General features: G+C 48.9%; 2 protein-coding genes across 2 annotated transcripts; both read right to left on the reverse strand.

Moving 5' to 3' along the window:
• Positions 1-13,112: 13,112 nt before the first annotated feature.
• Positions 13,113-15,807, reverse strand: LOC149335479 (uncharacterized; the record flags this gene model as incomplete). The annotated part of the gene is made up of 3 exons (XM_089553930.1): positions 13,113-13,126; positions 13,702-14,292; positions 15,627-15,807. Coding segments are annotated over 3 exons (786 nt in total), but the record flags the coding sequence as incomplete, so codon positions are not given.
• Positions 15,709-17,227, reverse strand: LOC149335480 (calcium-activated chloride channel regulator 1-like). The gene is made up of 3 exons (XM_089553817.1): positions 17,018-17,227; positions 16,463-16,636; positions 15,709-15,839 (listed from the first exon to the last, which is right to left on the reverse strand). Exons 1-3 carry the CDS (start codon positions 17,061-17,063, stop codon positions 15,817-15,819), a joined length of 243 nt encoding a protein of 80 aa, XP_089409943.1. The 5' UTR covers positions 17,064-17,227; the 3' UTR covers positions 15,709-15,816.
• Between the last annotated feature and the right edge of the window lie 20 nt (positions 17,228-17,247).

Raw genomic sequence — 17,247 nt, forward strand, 5'->3', positions numbered from 1 at the left:
AAAAAGTAAATGAAAAAATAAAATAGAAATAAAAATAAATAAAAGACAAACAGTGCGCCAGGGAAAAACATATCTCGGTGGACACCTGAACCACGCCGTAAGGGAAGGAAAATGAAAAGAAAATTTGCCTTTATGGAAAGGAAACGACGTCTGTCTCATATCTCGGTGGATACCCGAACCGCGCCGTAAGGGCCTGAAGTAAAATGAAATGAAAATTGGTTTTAAGGAAAGGAAATGCCTGTCTCTTGGTGTACACCCGAAAGGAATGGATACCGCAGTACATGCCTCTAAAGCAACTTTCTAAGACAGCACCGTATTCACTACACGCGCGTCTTCTCCTCCGGCTCCATACAGGCAGTGTGAGGACGGCCGAACGCCTCCATCGTTATCGTGGTGCTCCCAGTGCTTTGTGCGCCAACTGCGACAGCCATGATGTCAAACCAAGCTCAACAGCAGCTTTTCGCTTGTATATCCAGGCTTAACCAGAGCTAAGCCACTGCCAATTTTTTTTAAATTTCCACCTCTTTCCCTTTCCTCACAGTGCGGTTGAGGTGTCCACTGGAATGTGAGACCGTTACTGCCTCCTTCATTTCCCCAAAACTACTTTTTTTGGACGATCTGCTTCGCTTTCGTAATCTTTCATCACCACTTCTGAAATATTTTTTTTTGTTGACTTCAGTCATGCGTTTGAGGATAATAGCCACGAGCTTCATAGGAAGCAAGAGGCAATGTATGCCGGTGGGCCAAATTTTGAACGCATACTGAAGAAATGAGCGGCAAGAACTATGAAGTTCTCCGTACAATATACGAGAGTTTGTTGAGATGCCGCAAGGCAACACACCTTTAGACAGGCGGCTTGGTTTGCGGTCTGTAGGCGTTTTTGGAGAACGGGCGTGCCCGGACGCTCGGTGTTCTCGTCTCTCGCACTAACGCGTGACTTGTTCACGTTCACCTCGTGAACAGGAATTCCGGGTTTTGTCTCTCTTGATCAGGCTAAAGCCTTCGATCGGGTCGAGCACCGATACCTTTTTGGAGTTCTCGGGGCTTTCGGCTTTCTGCCGGAGTTCGTAGAGCGGTTGGAGCGGCTGTAGTTTCGGGATAGGGCGCGGTATTCGCCAGGGTTGTCCCCTCTCACCTATGCTCTTCGTGTTATGTTTAGACCCGCTCTTGCGTCGCGTAGCAGAGTCTCCATCGATTCGCGGTTTTCAGTTGCCTGGCCAGGGCCAGGTGAAGGTGTCAGCGTACGCTGACGACGTGTCCTTGTTTCTGAGGGACGCGGACAGCTTCGTAGCGTTTGTACGGCTTTTTTCCAGTTACAGCGAGCTGTCCGGCGCCCTCCTCAACAGGGGCAAGAGCAAAGGCCTGCGTTTCGGGGCTTTCGCGTCGGACCTGCTGGGCGAGGTGGAGTGGGTACCGGCTTGTAAGGTGCTAGGAGTCGTGTTCCTCTCTTCGGGGGAGGTAGCCCGCGACTCGTGGACCGAGTTGAGAGGGACCGCTGAGCGACGCCTGACAGTAGCAGCGCGTTTCCGCCTGTGGCTGTCGGAACGCGCGTTTATCATAAGGTCATCGGTGTGCGCGCCGCTCTATTATATAGCTCGCGTCGCTTGTCCGCCGCGCACCTTTACGCGCCGCTTGGCCACTCTCTGTGGCAGTTTTTTCTGGGCGGGAAAAACGGAGACCGTCGCTCGCGCGCTCCTCCGTCTTCCCACGCGCATGGGCGGATTCAGCCTGCCCAACCTGCGCACAATGTGCAGTGTGCTTGCTGTTCGAGGCGTCCGTGACCTGGTCAACGCCACCGACTACCCGGCAAGAGGGCTCCTCGCCTACCTTCTCGGGACTTCGCGGCGCGTCTTTTTTGGTGAACTCGTAGGTCCTGGGCCATGTTAGCGGAGTCTGCGGCAACGCGAGTGTGTGTTCCCGGTGTGCCGAGCCTCATGATTCTGAGACATGCACAGCACAAATTCTCAGGTGTTCAAACTGCAACGGTCCCCATGCCGCCTCATCTAGAGACTGCCCGCGGCTAAAAGAAGAGCGTGCTGTCCTAAGACAAATGGTCCGAGACAACTCGACGCATCGCGAAGCCGCCGCGATCGTTCGCAAGAGACGTGCCCGACGCAAGAGGAAATCCAGACAGGCTGCTGCCAATGACAGCCGCAACGACGCGCTGTTGGCGCCTCCTGCTCACCCTCCTCCACCTCCGGTTCCACCTCGCCCCAGTGTGCTCCGTCCGCCCTCTGTGGACAAGGGTGGCCAGATGTCATCAGGTTCTGATCCTTGGCCAGCGCTTCCGCCATTATGTCCTCCTGAGGCCCCTCCACGTAAGCTCCCATCGCTGAGCACGTCGGCCGCTGCAGACGGGCTCCCGGAGCAAGACCGCCAAACCCTTGTGATTTTAAAGACCGTGGTCAACGCAATTCGGCCTCTCGTACAGGCTCTGCAATCCCCAACTGCTCGAAGCGTTTTACTAGTGCTGGACTCCCTTGGTTCAGCACTTCAAGGACTTTAATCCATAATGGCTGGCCACCTTCCCTCCTTTCGTGAGGAAGTCAGAGGCGCCACGATCTTCCAATGGAACGCAAGAGGTCTGAGGTCGCGAATGTCAAGTTTTCGTCCTTACGTATTCACTAACTACTTCCCGATATTGGTAATCTGCGAGCCGAAATTATCAGAAGCAATCAGGCTCTCCGGGTACGAATCTTTTTTCGCCCCTACATGCGGGGAGCGCAGCCAAGTCTTGGTATACTTCCGCACTGACATGACGTATGTTTGCTGCTCAGTTCCACCTCACAATGACAATCAATACGCGTGTTTCTTAATCAAGACAAAAACGCTAGAATTCACACTGATTGCAGCATATGTGTCACCCTCCTCTCAATTAGACTGCGAAAGGCTGAAGGCCATCATGGAAGAAACCCGGGCTCCTTGGATCATTACTGGCGATTTTAACGCCCACCATTTGCTATGGGGAAGCACCAGAATTAACGCCAAAGGAAGGCATCTGGCGTTATTTGCTTCCGACAATGATCTGTATGTTATGAATGACTGCAGTCAGACATACCTGCGCGGCTGTCACTACAGCAGCTGCCTGGACCTGACATTAGTCTCAAGGTCGTTGCACCGAAGTGTTCGCTGGTTTTGTGATGTGGAGACCCATGGAAGTGACCACATTCCTACCTACCTCAAAATAAACGGCCTTGGTGCGTCCTCCCCAGCCCAACTCGCGCGAATCGACTGGGCAGTATTTCGAAAACATATGGAGGAGACGAGCAAAGAAGCCCTCACTGGCAGGCTGGAGCACACTATAGCTAATGCTATGAACGTTGCGAGAAGTCAAATCACATCCTCACGAATACGCAGTGATTTTGATATTGAACTAGAACGCCTGCGTGCTCTTCGGCGGCGAGCAGAAAAGCGATACAGACGAACCAAGTGCTTAAATGATCTACGGGAGGCGAGACGTACGCAGAAAAAAATTAAACGAAGAATGGATCAGCTGGCGAACCAGCGCTGGAGGTCCTTTTGTCAGCACTTGGATCCCCGCAAGCCCATGTCCCTCATATGGCGTACTGTTCGGGGCCTCCGTACGCTTCCGCAGCAAAGACAACCGTTTTATGCGTTGGCTTTCTATCAAGATCGACAGCAGTCTGAGGTAGCAACGGACTACTGCAGGAAAATTGCTGGTGTACCAACTGCTTCGAGTTCCCGGCGTGTTCCTCCTGCCTCACGGGTCTCAGCCATGGATGTCATTTTTTCTCGCGAGGAACTCGACGCTGCTCTTGCAGGATGTCGGCGTTCGTCTTCACCAGGGCCAGATGGAATCACAGATGCTGCGCTGTCCCACCTTGGCCACGACGCGCGAGAAGAGCTCCTCAAACGTTACAACGACTCTTGGCTCGATGGTGCTGTTCCTCAAGAATGGAAATCGAGTCGATTGATACCCCTACTAAAACCAGGGAAATCTCCGCTCGAGCTCTCATCGTATAGGCCAATAGCTTTGGCCAGTTGCGTAGGAAAGGTCATGGAAAAAATGATTTTGTCGCGCCTTGAGTGGTACCTCGAGCACTACAAAATATACCCCGACGCTATGGCCGGCTTCAGGCGGGGTCGCTCTTCTGTTGACAACGTCGTTGATCTTGTATCCACGGTTCAACAACAGAAGCGCTTGAAACGTTTGTCAGTGGCACTCTTTCTGGATGTAAAAGGTGCCTACGACAACGTGACCCATGAGGTCATCCTTGATGCGCTGGAAACTGTGGGCATCGGTGGTCGGATGTTTGCGTGGATAGAGAGCTATCTGTCCAAAAGATCATTTTTTATCCAATGTGAAGATGGCCCGACGCCTGCGCATTACACCTACCGTGGCGTGCCAAAGGGCGGTGTCCTTAGCCCTACATTGTTTAATCTGACTCTCATCGCCCTCCCTGAGAACCTCCCCAACACCGTACAGGTGTGTATGTACGCCGATGACATCTGCATTTGGGCCTCCTCTGTGACGCGTCCCCAGGTGCGTGCAAGACTTCAGCGGGCAGCATCGATCACTTCTTCCTATCTCCAGAAGCAAGGTCTCAGCGTTTCACCGGAAAAGTGCGCGCTAGTGGCATTTACACGTAAATGTATGACTCCATATCCGGTACGCATCGACGGTCAAGTCATTTCTTACAGCAAAACTCATCGTTTCCTAGGGATCCTGATCGACCGCAATTTATCATGGAGCCCGCATTGCACTCTACTGAAAAAAAGCTAACATCTATCGCTCATTTACTCCGATTTCTAGGTGGAAAATCATGGGGCTCGTCGGTCCAGTCAATGCTGGAGTTGTACAGAGCTCTATTTGTCGGATGTTTGCGGTACAGTACACCTGTACTCTCAAACACGTGCAAAACTAACATGCGTGCCCTCCAGTCAGTACAGGGTCAGGCCCTTCGCACATGCCTAGGTCTCCCTCGGAGCGCATCAACACTGGGTAGCATTGCACTCGCCAAAGACCACCCAATCTCTACTTATATTGTCCTAGACTGCTTGCGAATGCACATACGTCATATCTCAAGGATTCCACAGCATCACCTTGCGCCTCTGGCACTGCAGAGACCACATTCTGCATTTGCAAAGGTCATAACGACGCAACAGTCGTCGATCCCACAACAGTTCACCCCGGCAGCACTACCTCCCTCTCCTCTGTGGTGTATGCGGCTCCCATGTGTGCGCCTTGCTATTCCGGGGATAGCGAAGAAGTCAAATTTATCGACGCCAGCCATTAAGCAACTGACACTGTCCATGCTCCACTTCGAATATTCGGACCGTACTCACGTCTATACGGATGGATCAGTAACCTTTACTAGTTCCGCTTGCGCTGTGGTCGTTCCTGCGCGACAGACTCAAATTCACCAACAAATTTCGCATCGGACTACCTCTACTGGAGCAGAGTTGGCCGCACTTCTTGCGGCGGTACAGTATATCTCTCAACAATCACCTCAAAAATGGGCTGTTTTCTGTGATTCAAAAGCTGCCCTACAATGTCTTCAATCTGCCTTGAGACATAGCGACCATGAGCAACTTACAGCGGAGATACGATGTCTGCACCACCAGGCAATCGAACAAGATCATGAAATCATCTTCCAGTGGGTACCAGGCCATAGCGGCATTGTTGGTAACGCCTTAGCTGACGATGCTGCTCGATCGGCTCACGATGCAACCAACACTGTCCGCATACCCCTGACAAGAGCTGACGCAGCAAGGCACCTTCAACTGCTCGCCCGAAACCTGACTGTAACGTCGTGGTCTGCCCCTGGAGGTTGGTCACCCCGCTCGCATCACTTCAACCTCTTGCTCCAACATCATATACCATTCGGCCTCCCCCGCGGTGATACTACGCTGTTGTGCCGCCTGTGGCTGGGAGTGGCGTTCACAAACGCCTATTGCCATCTCATCGCAATGGCTGACTCTCCTGCGTGTGACCAGTGCGGTTGTGACGAGACGATCAGCCACCTCCTCTGTGACTGCCCTCGTTTTGAGCGAGAGCGCGGCCTCCTAAGTGCTTTTCTGCTCCGCTTGGACTCGCGTCCTTTAACAGAGTCTAACGCTCTGGGGCCTTGGACACAACCTTCCAGACAACGGAAAGCGGTGAAAGCGCTCCTGACTTTCTTAAGGGACTCGGGGTTGCATTCCCGTCTATAATATTGAAGTTTTCAGAGCGCGCCCTCCGTCTCTGTGACATAGTGGTCGCTGGACACTTAGACAACTCATTTCTTTGCCGCTCTTTTTCCTTTTTTCCCCTTTGTTCCCCTCCCCAAGTGTAGGGTAGCCAACTGGGCATCGCCTGGTTAACCTCCCTGCCTTTCCGTCCTTTTCTCTCTCTGTCTCTCTCTCTCTCTCGTAGGTCCTTCAGCCGAACAGCAGCCGGTGTTCTTCCGGTATGTCTGTCGGACGGCCGAGTCTCTCACCGCCACCCTGCCCGAGGTCGACGTCTCTGAGACGCCGGCCTCCCGCGTTTGCGAGCTCCTTGCCATCCAGGAGGCTACACCTGAACAGCTAGAGCGGAGCAGGCGGGTATGGTGGCGAGACTTGACGTCGCACTGTATACCACCAGACGTCCGCGACGTCGGCTGGCTGCGAGGCTGGAGAGTCCTCCCAACGGGGGTCCGCATCGCCGCGTGGGGCATCGCTACTTCTTCTCGGTGTCCCCAGTGCGGTGCGACCGAGACCCTCGAACACGCGCTTTTTGAGTGCGTCGATCGTAGCGCGCGCTTTTTGGCGGCTGATGTCGCGCATGTTTTTTGTTAGCCTCGACTCGCACACAAGGCCGCGCGACGCATTTGTGCGGCTCTTGCTGTGCGTAGGGGCCTTTGTTTTGTGGCGCCAGAGAGGCGTCGCTTCCTTGCAGGGCCGGCCTCAACGCGCCATGTTCCCCATGCTGCAGAGGGTTCGGACGCGCCTGTTTCAACAGGCGTGTTTAGATCATGTGACCCTCCCAGAAGACGAGTTCCTGCGGCGGTGGAGCGCCCGCTTCATCGCCGCCAGCGGGGACCGCGTGACGGTGCGGCTCCTGCCGTATTGAGTGTGTGGTGCGCGGTGTCGGTGCGCGTTCATCGTATTTAGTGAGCGTGCTTGCCCCCGCGATGCCTGGACATTATGGACCCTTTGAACATTCTGTGCTGTGAATGATTTTGTGTAAACGGCGACAGCAGTCGCCGTCGTGTTCTTGTTTCATAGCTTGTTTGTACCGAGCGACACTAGTCGCTGCCTTGTTGTTTTTGTCTTTGTGAGGGACTATGGTCCCTTTGTATGAATAATGAGTCCAATAAACTTCTCTTCAAGACGGGTGTTGTTGAGCATCACGCGTGTTTGTGAAAGTCAATCTGACTCGTAACCTTGGGATGTGTGTACATAATTTTCAGTGTGCTAGCACTTATAGAGGGGAAAAACCGCGTTTGTCCTTTGTATGTATATGTGTGTGTGTGCGTCTGTCTGTCTGTCTGAGCTCATGTTGGTTACCAGAATAGATGGGCAATCTGCCCTGGTTTCTCCTCCTGTTTTGTAGTGAGGTGTCCACTCATCTCAATTTTGAGTGTCTCCAAAATTCACTCGCAGTGGACTCAGCCCTCTTCACAGTACGGCGAGCCTACTTCAAACTACAGACGACATTATTTTCCCTTGTGAGCGTGCGTGTCGGCATGACAAGCCCCACTTAGCCCTTCTGAGCTTTCTAAAGGTGTTTTCTCCAGAAAAAAAGATAACATTACGCCAAACGCTAGTCTTTCTTGCCATTCCTACTTGGCGTATCAGGCTTCGTGCTGTACATTACGTTTCTTTTTCATCCACACTGTTTTACAACGCCCTGTAAAGGGAAAAAATTCTAGGAGGCGAAATTGTACAGGTCGAGAAGTGTGGAATAAACTGATCCCACCATTGCCAAAGAACATGCACACTGTGCATCATGAAGACCGCAGGGAAAAGAGAGCCGATGCAGCAGAGAAGCGCCTCCGAAATTGGCCGCAATAAATAATGCATGGACAGCGCTCATGCTGCAGACGATCACCAGTAAGATCCGGGTCTATCTGGTATTTCTTGCAGGGGCTGAAGTAAGCTATGCCGGAAGAATCGAGGTCGTGAAAAGAGCAGAAATATTCTCCTCAATAGGCCCTAAGCAGCCAATCAGAAGCGAGTGCCGGGTAAATTTCAGCCGAGAAATTCTCCGGACTGCCGGTAGAGTACACTGCTAGAATTAATCGGACCGACCTACCCACCTCTGCGCACTCTATAAGTTTAGAGGAGGCTGGGCGACAAACTACTGCGCACCACTTCCGGAAGAAGGAGATTCAGACGGCTGACTGGCGACAGGAGTCACGCCTGATTAACCGCTGACCGAAGGCATGGGGCCTACACGGTATATTCAAGAACAACAGCAACAAAAAAAAAGAAACACTCTAATCTAAATCAAGATGCAACAAAACGCTCTCAGGCAGGAACTTAATGCAGTAACAACGCGGCTACCAAATGGAAAAGCATTGAAGCATGCATGACTGAGGAATTACAAAGCTGCACAGATAAGATAAAAGACGAGGTATGGTGAAATGAATTAACACACCATGGGTAATGCCGGTGTAATAAGGGCCAAGGGGTGCACAAGCGTGCAGAGTGTTGCGCGACTGAACAAAGCTATACAAAATTACAAAACGAGCTGCAGAGATCGAGCTACTCGGACGAGGAGTTTGAGAAAGCAGAGGGGCGGTGGGAGGGAGACGGGGGAGCAGTGGCCTATCTGCGGAGTGGCAAGGTCCGGTTCTAATGACCGACGCAGCTGCCGACGTAATGGTTGACGTAGCGGTGTCTCTCATATCAGCGATTGATGAGCACGACGACATGAACATTGACAACGTGAAATTGAAAGGAATAGTGTAGGCTAATGTCTCAAACGTGAGAATTATGCTTACCTACGCTATAACACAGTGCGTACCACCGAAATATGCGCACCTAGGTTCATCACAGGCTACAAATGAGACCTACGAAGTAACATGCATACGCCGGCTTATTTTACGCAGCGGTCCAGTGGAAATCGCCGTGCAAAAAGAACGAAGCAAGGAAAAGAGTAGCTGATGAACCAGTATGTAAAAACAGAGAACACACTGAGTCTGTATAGTACAATTTCTAGCGTTTTCGCTTGTGCACTCCTTATTGCGCTAAATATCAGCTAGCCGAGCCGTCGATCGGGCAAAGCTCCCCGATATGTTTACACATATATACAAAGTTTAGCTTAGCTTAGATTAGCTTAGATTTGAAGAGGGACCGGAGGAAACTGGTGAAGCGAAAGGCTATTAACGAGTTAGCATTAAGAGGGAAGATAGAGGAATTCAGAATGTCGCTGCAAAACAGATTTTCCGCTTTAACTGAAGAAGACGACCGTAGTGTTGAAACAATGAATGATAATCTTACAGCTATCGTTACAGAGTGCGCCGCAGAAGTAGGTGGTAGGATGGTTCGACAGGATACCAGCAAGCTATCTCAGGAGACTAAAGATCTGATTAAGAAACGCCAAAGCATGAGGACGTCTAACTCAAGAGACAGGATAGAACTAGCAGAACTATCGAAGTTAATAAATAAGCGCAAGGTAGCCGACATAAGAAAGTTTAACATGGAGAAAATTGAGCATGCTCTAAGGAACGGAGGTAGCCTAAAATCAGTGAGGAGAAAACTGGGCATAGGTAAAAACCAGATGTATGCGCTAAAAGGCAAACAGGGCAATGTCATCAGGAATATGGATAAGATAGTTGAATTAGCCGAAGAGTTCTACACAAATCTATACAGTAGCGAATGTATTCATCAAGTTCCTGAGGGAGGCAGTCGAGCACAGCAATGGGACACCCTGCCAGTAACGAAAGAGGAAGTAAAGAAAGCCTTAGGACCAATGCAAAGAGGGAAAGCAGCTGGTGAGGATCAGGTAACAGCAGATTTGTTGAAGGACGGAGGAGAGATTGTGCTACAAAAACTAGCCACCCTGTTGACCAAATGTTTTAGGGGAATCCCCCAAGGTGGAGTAGCGGTGGTCCCGGGTTCGAACCCCGGACCAGGACGAATTTTTCTTTAACTACGAAGTTTCTGGGAAAGCTGTATAGCTTTCCTTTGTAGCCGTATGGCTGCGCTCGGGTGGACGTCAATGAGTAATTACTCCCTTATTAGCCACCCTGTACACGCAATGCCTTGTGACATCGACAGTACCAGAAGCTTGGAAGAACGCTAACATTATCTTAATTCATAAGAAAGGAGACGTCAAGGACTTGAAGAATTACAGACCAATCAGCTTATTGTCCGTTGCCTAAAAGGTATTTACTAAGGTAATCGCTAATAGAATCAGGACAACCTTGGACTTTAGTCAACCAAATGATCAGGCAGGCTTTCGTAAAGGATACTCGACAATAGACCACATTCACACTATCAATCAGGTGATAGAGAAATGCGCAGAATATAACCAACCCCTATATATAGCCTTCATTGATTACGAGAAAGCATTTGACTCAGTGGAAACCTCAGCTGTCATACAGGCATTGCGGAATCAGGGTATAGAAGAGTGTTATGTGAAAATATTGGAAGATATTTATAACGCTTGCACAGCTACTATGGTTCTCCATAAAGTCAGCAATAAAATTCCAATACGGAAAGGTGTCAGGCAGGGAGACACGATCTCGCCAATGCTCTTCACTGCCTGCTTACAGGAGGTATTCCGGGGGCTGGAATGGGAACAGTTGGGGATAAGAGTTAATGGAGAATACCTGAGTAATTTGCGATTCGCTGATGACATTGCCTTGCTAAGCCACTCAGGACAAGAACTGCAAAGCATGATCAATCAGTTAGACAGGCAGAGCAGAACGGTGGGGCTAAGAATTAACATGCAGAAAACCAAAGTAATGTTCAACAGCCTAGCAAGAAAACAGCAGTTCGCAGTTGGTAGCGAGGTGCTGGAAGTAGTAAGAGAATATGTCTACTTAGGGCAGGTAGTGACCGCAGATCCGGATCATGAGAGGGAAATAACTGGAAGAATAAGAATGGGGTGGAGCGCATATGGCAGGTTCTCTCAGATCATGAATGGTAGCTTACCAATATCCCTGAAGAGAAAAGTATGCAACAGCTGTATCCTACCGGTACTCACCTATGGGGCAGAAACGTGGAGGCTAACAAAGAGGGTTCAGCTTAAGTTAAGAACAACGCAGCGAGCTATGGAAATGAATATTATAGGTGTAACGTTAAGAGATCGGAAGAGGGCGGAGTGGGTGAGGGAACAAACGCGGGTTAATGACATCTTAGTTGAAATCAAGAGGAAGAAATGGGCTTGGGCAGGGCATGTAATGCGAAGGCAGGATAACCGCTGGTCCTTAAGGGTAACGGAGTGGATTCCAAGAGAAAGCAAACGTAGCAGGGGACGGCAGAAAGTTAGGTGGGCAAATGAGATCAAGAAGCTTGCGGGGATACAGTGGCGGCAACTGACAAAGGACAGGGTTAATTGGAGAGACATGGGAGAGGCCTTTGCCCTGCAGTGGGTGTAGTCATTCTGATGATGATGATGATGACAAAGTTTAGTCGGAAGTAAAATATGGTCCTCTCTGCCCAGTGGGCCGGTTGCGTAGCTACTTCACGTAATATGCGAGAAAGTTTTGCGCTGGGGCTCCGTGTGTAGTGATAGTTATGTGCACGGTATGGGAGCACAACCGCACAGCCAGCTCTGGGAAAATTGACATGAAAATATGTTTTCTTGCATATTAAAGTGTCCACAGAGATTAAGAACACCACTGGAAAACATCGAGAGCAGGCAAGCAGCTACAGCGCTCTTTCAGGCAGGCACGAACTTCGAGACGTAGACTCACCCTGGAACTGTGCATCTTTCCCTCCCTCATCCTCTCCTCACGGCCTTCGCCCTCCGTCACCCTCGTCCTCGCATATTTTCACCGCCAATCCTTCCTCACCCGCACCTCACCGAGTGAAGTTCTCATGAGGTGAGGGTGAGGATGACTTCGATGAGGACCCGACTTCGCGAAGATACCCATGTGGGCCCATAGCTTTGGGAGGTTACTGACTGCGCGCAGAGTTTTTAACATTTTTAAATAAAAAAAAACGCAGTACATAGATTCTCGTGGATTGCTTAACTCCATTCGGAGCCGCCTGGCATGCAAATGCCCAAGAGGAATAAGTTAATTTTATGTCTTGAAGGTCTGCAGCGAGTCTAAAAAAGTAGCTGATCGAGCAAGGAATGTTATAATTTCCTTGCTGTATGTCGTAGTACTTACATTAGAAGTAAAATAAGAGCGTGGCTAACACAGGAATGTTCTCACCATAGCTTGCGTTGCAAAAGAAAGAAAAACTAGTTTATTTGCTTTGGTTCTGGGCTACATTGCCTCTTCTGAGAGAGAGAGAGAGAGAAAGAGAAAGTAATTTAATGAAAGGAAATGTGGGGAGGTAGAACTCCGGCGAGAAAAATCTACAAAGCAAAATTTACTCTTACAAGGAAACTTTGCATCGTAAATGCTCATTTGTTCAAACCCTCTTGTATGCTCCAAGTTTTCTAATAATAATTAAAATAACCTTTATTCAGTAGCAGTATAGGTCTATTGTACATGCGCGCCTAGCCACAGGCGAGCTTTGTAGGACAAGGATCGTTCGTAGTGGCAATTTTCGTTCGACCTAAATAGCACAAATGCGTCACAGAAGATAACAAAACCGTCACACAAATAAAGAAATAAATGAAACCTAGGCTCTCCTTAGCACTTTCCGTAGATCTTATTGCAGAATGTTGTCTGGGAGTATTCGAGCAAATAATTTAATCGGCAAATTAAATAAATATGGATGGAATGGAATAACATCTTTTTGCAACTGTAGCAAAATTTTTACCTACTTTGATCGAAACGACAAAGAATGACGTAATTGTTTTTTCTTTAAAGGACGATCATCTCTCTTATTAAGAGGTATGCTCTCATGAATTTCGATTTGTATTCCTGTTCGCGGCGAGAGGTTCACAACATGTATTTAAATAACACGGCTTAAATTCATTTATGTGAGCGTAATGCAGTTTTGTTTATCCTCTGGTGATTGCTTGGTCTTCGTGTCTTTGTTTTAAAATTGTGTAACCCTCAGTACTGCCTTCCTGCAGAATATGAGGTTTGTAGACTCGTCAAGCTACTCATGGGCTATTTTTTTATACAATCCTTCGGTCTCTGTTGTAAGGATGGAAACAAATTGATTTGATTCGATTGCGTTAGGCATGACAAAGCTATGTCTCCCCGGACGAGTTCTTATTTTCGCTCTACACATTAGTCTGCGCGCAATTCTGAACAGAAATGCGTGTTGTTCGCAGCGGCCTACACACGAGAAAGTTGTAAATCGTTGCGTTTGACGAACTCATCCTCATTAGCATTGCCCCCACAAATGCAATCGCGGTAACTGCATTGGCGCCGCCAATCAAAATCCATAGCCACAGCCGGGGTTTGATCTCATTGGCCATCGGCCGGCTTGGAATTCTTCCAACAACTGCAGTCGATGAAAGAGAGGACAGACTTGTCGTTGTCGCCACATTTTCAGTTGCAATAGCCTCCGTTGGAGTCTGAACTGTTTCATCTGCCGCAATTGTGGATTCGTTTGCGGCGATGTTTTTAACGTATATAGTCGGCATGTTTGTAGCTAGTTGTGTCTCTGTTTCACAGGCCGCCATTGTGGTTTCACTTTCAGGTTTGGATGACTGTGTTGCAGTGGCGCCCGGTGTGTCTGCAAAGGTTGTTGCCGCCTCAGATGTACCTGCAGAAACTTTCTGTGTGATTGTGGTTACAGGTTTTGCAGTCGCTTCTGTTGTTGACGCTGTTTTGGTTGCGTATGCTGAGGTGTCACTTTGTGCTGCTGTTGTCTGGGTTGTGCTAGGATCTGACGTGTATACTAAACTTGTTGCCTGTAATGTCTCGGTTGTCGCTGTTCCGGCCCCTTCGGTCGTGCTTGCCACAGTTGTCATAGCTTCTGTGCGTGCCGACGTCGTCACAAGGGGCGGCGTATGAGACACTAGCACAATATTGGATATCTCGGACGTCAGTCCGTCGCTGTTGTAGACGCGAGCAGCGATGTAGCCGTTCCAGTCGGTGGCGCCATCTTGTCGAAGTGCAGCGAAAATTCCGGGAACCGATGTTGTGACCGCGCGTTTGGTGCCGGGTGGTAGCGGATCGAGGTTGCCCTTGACCACGTTTTCCGCTGTGATTTCAGCTTGCTTCTCGAAGTCCGAATTCAAGTGTTCATATTCTTTACTAGCTCGAATTTCCACTGATGAAGCTGTAAAATATAACAGACTTTCATTCAAACGTATTAAAGAAACATCAGCAGGCTATAAATGTGAGATTATACCAAAAATTATCGGGGAAAATTGGGCAAAAAAGAACTATGCGGTGAGAATAATTTTTCTTCGTTAGCTCTCTCCTTCCCTTCACCTCGCTGCATTTCCTTCACCTCTCCCTCCTGCGGCCGCGGTGGCTCAGTGGTTATGGTGCTCGGCTGCTGACCCGAAAAACGCCGGTTCGATTCCGGCCGCGGCGGTTGAATTTCGATGGAGGCGAAATTCTAGAGGCCCATGCACTGTGCGATGTCAGCGCACGTTAAGGAACCCCAAATGGTCGAAATTTCCGGAGCCCTTCACTACGGCGTCCCTCATAGCTTGAGTCGCTTTGGGACGTTAAACCCCATAAACCGAGCCAATCTCCTTCCTCCTTTTCCTCCTACCAGGTTCATCTCGCCGCGACTACTAATGCAAAGTTGCTTTGTCTCAATGCAACACAAACTTGTTTCAATTCGTTTTGACACATAACTCATGCGATTTTAACTGACTTTCCGCGTCTACTGGCGCAGTTAACAGCGTCGCTTTTTTGATCTGTGCTTGCCGCCTGAATGGAATCTCTGAATGTCTAAACGCGACAAAAAAAAATAATGTACATTGTTTAACTGTCTTTTCTGTGTACTTTTATGTATGTACAGTCTTTGTCAAAAGTAACAAGGCTGTTTGGTTTTCTTCTCAATCGTATATTAAAGCTATTATGTCAGCCCTCAAGCTCTAAATCTCCCTAGTAAGAAGAACCCCTGTTCTCACCTTCAAATAACTTTTTGATCTTTAGGGAAGCCGTGAGGGCTCTGTTATACGAATGAGAAGCAAACCATGGAGCCTGGTTACTTTTGACAAAGACTGTACACTGCACCCCCCCCCCCCCCCCCCCTTATATCCTCAGTGCTGGCGGCATTTGTAAACAAATAAACTGCTATAAAAGAAGGAAATTACAAATGAGGTGGCGCTGTTAAGACGCCTTCATTATGCAGACTAATGCATACAATGTATGTGTGTGGTTAATTTTTATAGTTTTCCGGTATGCACTGAAATATTCGTGGGGGAGTGGGGTACGAACACAAGATATCCAACATGCTTTCCTTGCTATGCTTGCTTGTCAAGAATGAGGGCAACTTTTCTTTACGGTGCAAATTTTAGGATAACTTATAGCAAGATCATATCTGCAGTTTGAAGAAGACGTGTTCCAATAGTTCCTCACCGTCGCCGGATGTCAGGTGGGCTCCTGGCCACGTCCAGCTCAACTTCATGAGGAGGGTTCCGTTCGGTCTTTAGCGTATTTCGGTCACGGATAGGTCCCGGATTTTTCCTGGAGGCACCTGCTTCTCCAGAATATTCTCTGTCACCTGGAATGATCCTCCTGAAGCCACCCTCTGGAACGGGCCAGCAGTTTTTCCGCCTTTCGGAATCTCTTCTACTTCATCGGTGGTGGTGTAGACGACATTGAAGTGGTCCAATGGGTATTCTTAGTTGGCCTCGAGGTCTGATTCTGCACGGAAGTTTATTCAGGTTTATAGTTCGAACGTAAAGGACAACAGCTTCAAGATTACCCACAATGCTGCATCATTTTAGATATTTCAACAAGTACTAGCTTTAGAAGTCAATAGAAACGGGAATATCCTGGCGTGCTTTTTTGCTGCCTTCAATTTCATTTTTCACACATGTCAACAGCTTTTTACTAAAAGCATTTAGAGTAAAAGAGCGTCGAGTATTATACAATGTCCTTTCACCCGGACCAGAGCACCCATACCGATTTGGAGATTGCTTAAGAGGCAGGTATTAAATGAAAAGAGCAGTGAATATTGGTTTTTTATTAATATGGTTTATGGCGTTTGACGTCCTAAAGCGACTGAGGCTATACGGGACGCCATACAGAGGGCGCCCGGTAATCTCGACAACCGGGTTCTTTAATGTGAACAGACATCGCAGAGTACACAAGCCTCTAGCATTTTGCCTCCATAAAATGCGCCCACTGCAGCCTGGATCGAACCCGCGTCCTTCGGGTCAGCAGCCGAGAACCACAACCACTGAGCCACTGCGGCGGCAATAAATTATACGAAGGTATTGTGGGGTCACCTAAAATTTAAAATCTAGCACAGCTAGAGTACTCACCTGCATCCGTAGTAACAAATGGAGTGATGAACAAGCTGCCGGATCCAGGCTTAGCGTCTACCAGCTGAGTGTTGTTGTTGCTGGACACGTGGGCAGTGACCGAGTACCTCCCTTTTCCGACGTAGGAGGTGAAGTATCCACTGTACGTTCCATCGTTTGCCTGGTTGTCTGGATCTGCAGTGTGGCCGAGTGGAAAGAAAAAAAGTAAGTTGAATAAATTCACGGAAATTACACAATGCAATCACTTCTCTCCTCGAAAGATGCGTTCAATGCGATCTCGGGTTGACCGGTTTGCGCTCCGTTCTCAAAAGCGCCGTCTACTTTTGGACTCTTGCCGAGTGGTCTAAAGTGGCGCTGCGCTTTAAACTTTGTCTTCTGGGCTAAATATAGTAAATAACCTGGATATGAAATAAATACACTTGAAAAGCTTAGCTTGACGTCATTGTTTAGTGTCATGAAGAACGCCTCGTCAACAGATCCCAACGCAGCCTGTCGTGTTCGTCTGCAGTGTTCTGGAAAGAAAAGATTGAGCCCACTAAATTAATAAATTCCTACCTTGTCCGTTGTAACTGAGTCGAACCTTAACCTTGGGCGCTTGCATAGGCCTGGTGACCTCGGCAGTGACTTCCGCGTGAAGGCAATTTGCCTTCCTTTCTTCACATCGGCCAATATGATTACTTCATTCGCGTTTGCCACCTTTAGACTGGCCATACGACAAGACGTCCGAATCGGCAAGTCATCCAGATCCTTGGGTTGAGACGTCACTTGTATGTTGACCTCTATTT

This window comes from Amblyomma mixtum, chromosome 7, assembly GCF_055824585.1.
Source record: "Amblyomma mixtum isolate Tamu chromosome 7, ASM5582458v1, whole genome shotgun sequence".
Classification (NCBI taxonomy): domain Eukaryota; kingdom Metazoa; phylum Arthropoda; class Arachnida; order Ixodida; family Ixodidae; genus Amblyomma; species Amblyomma mixtum.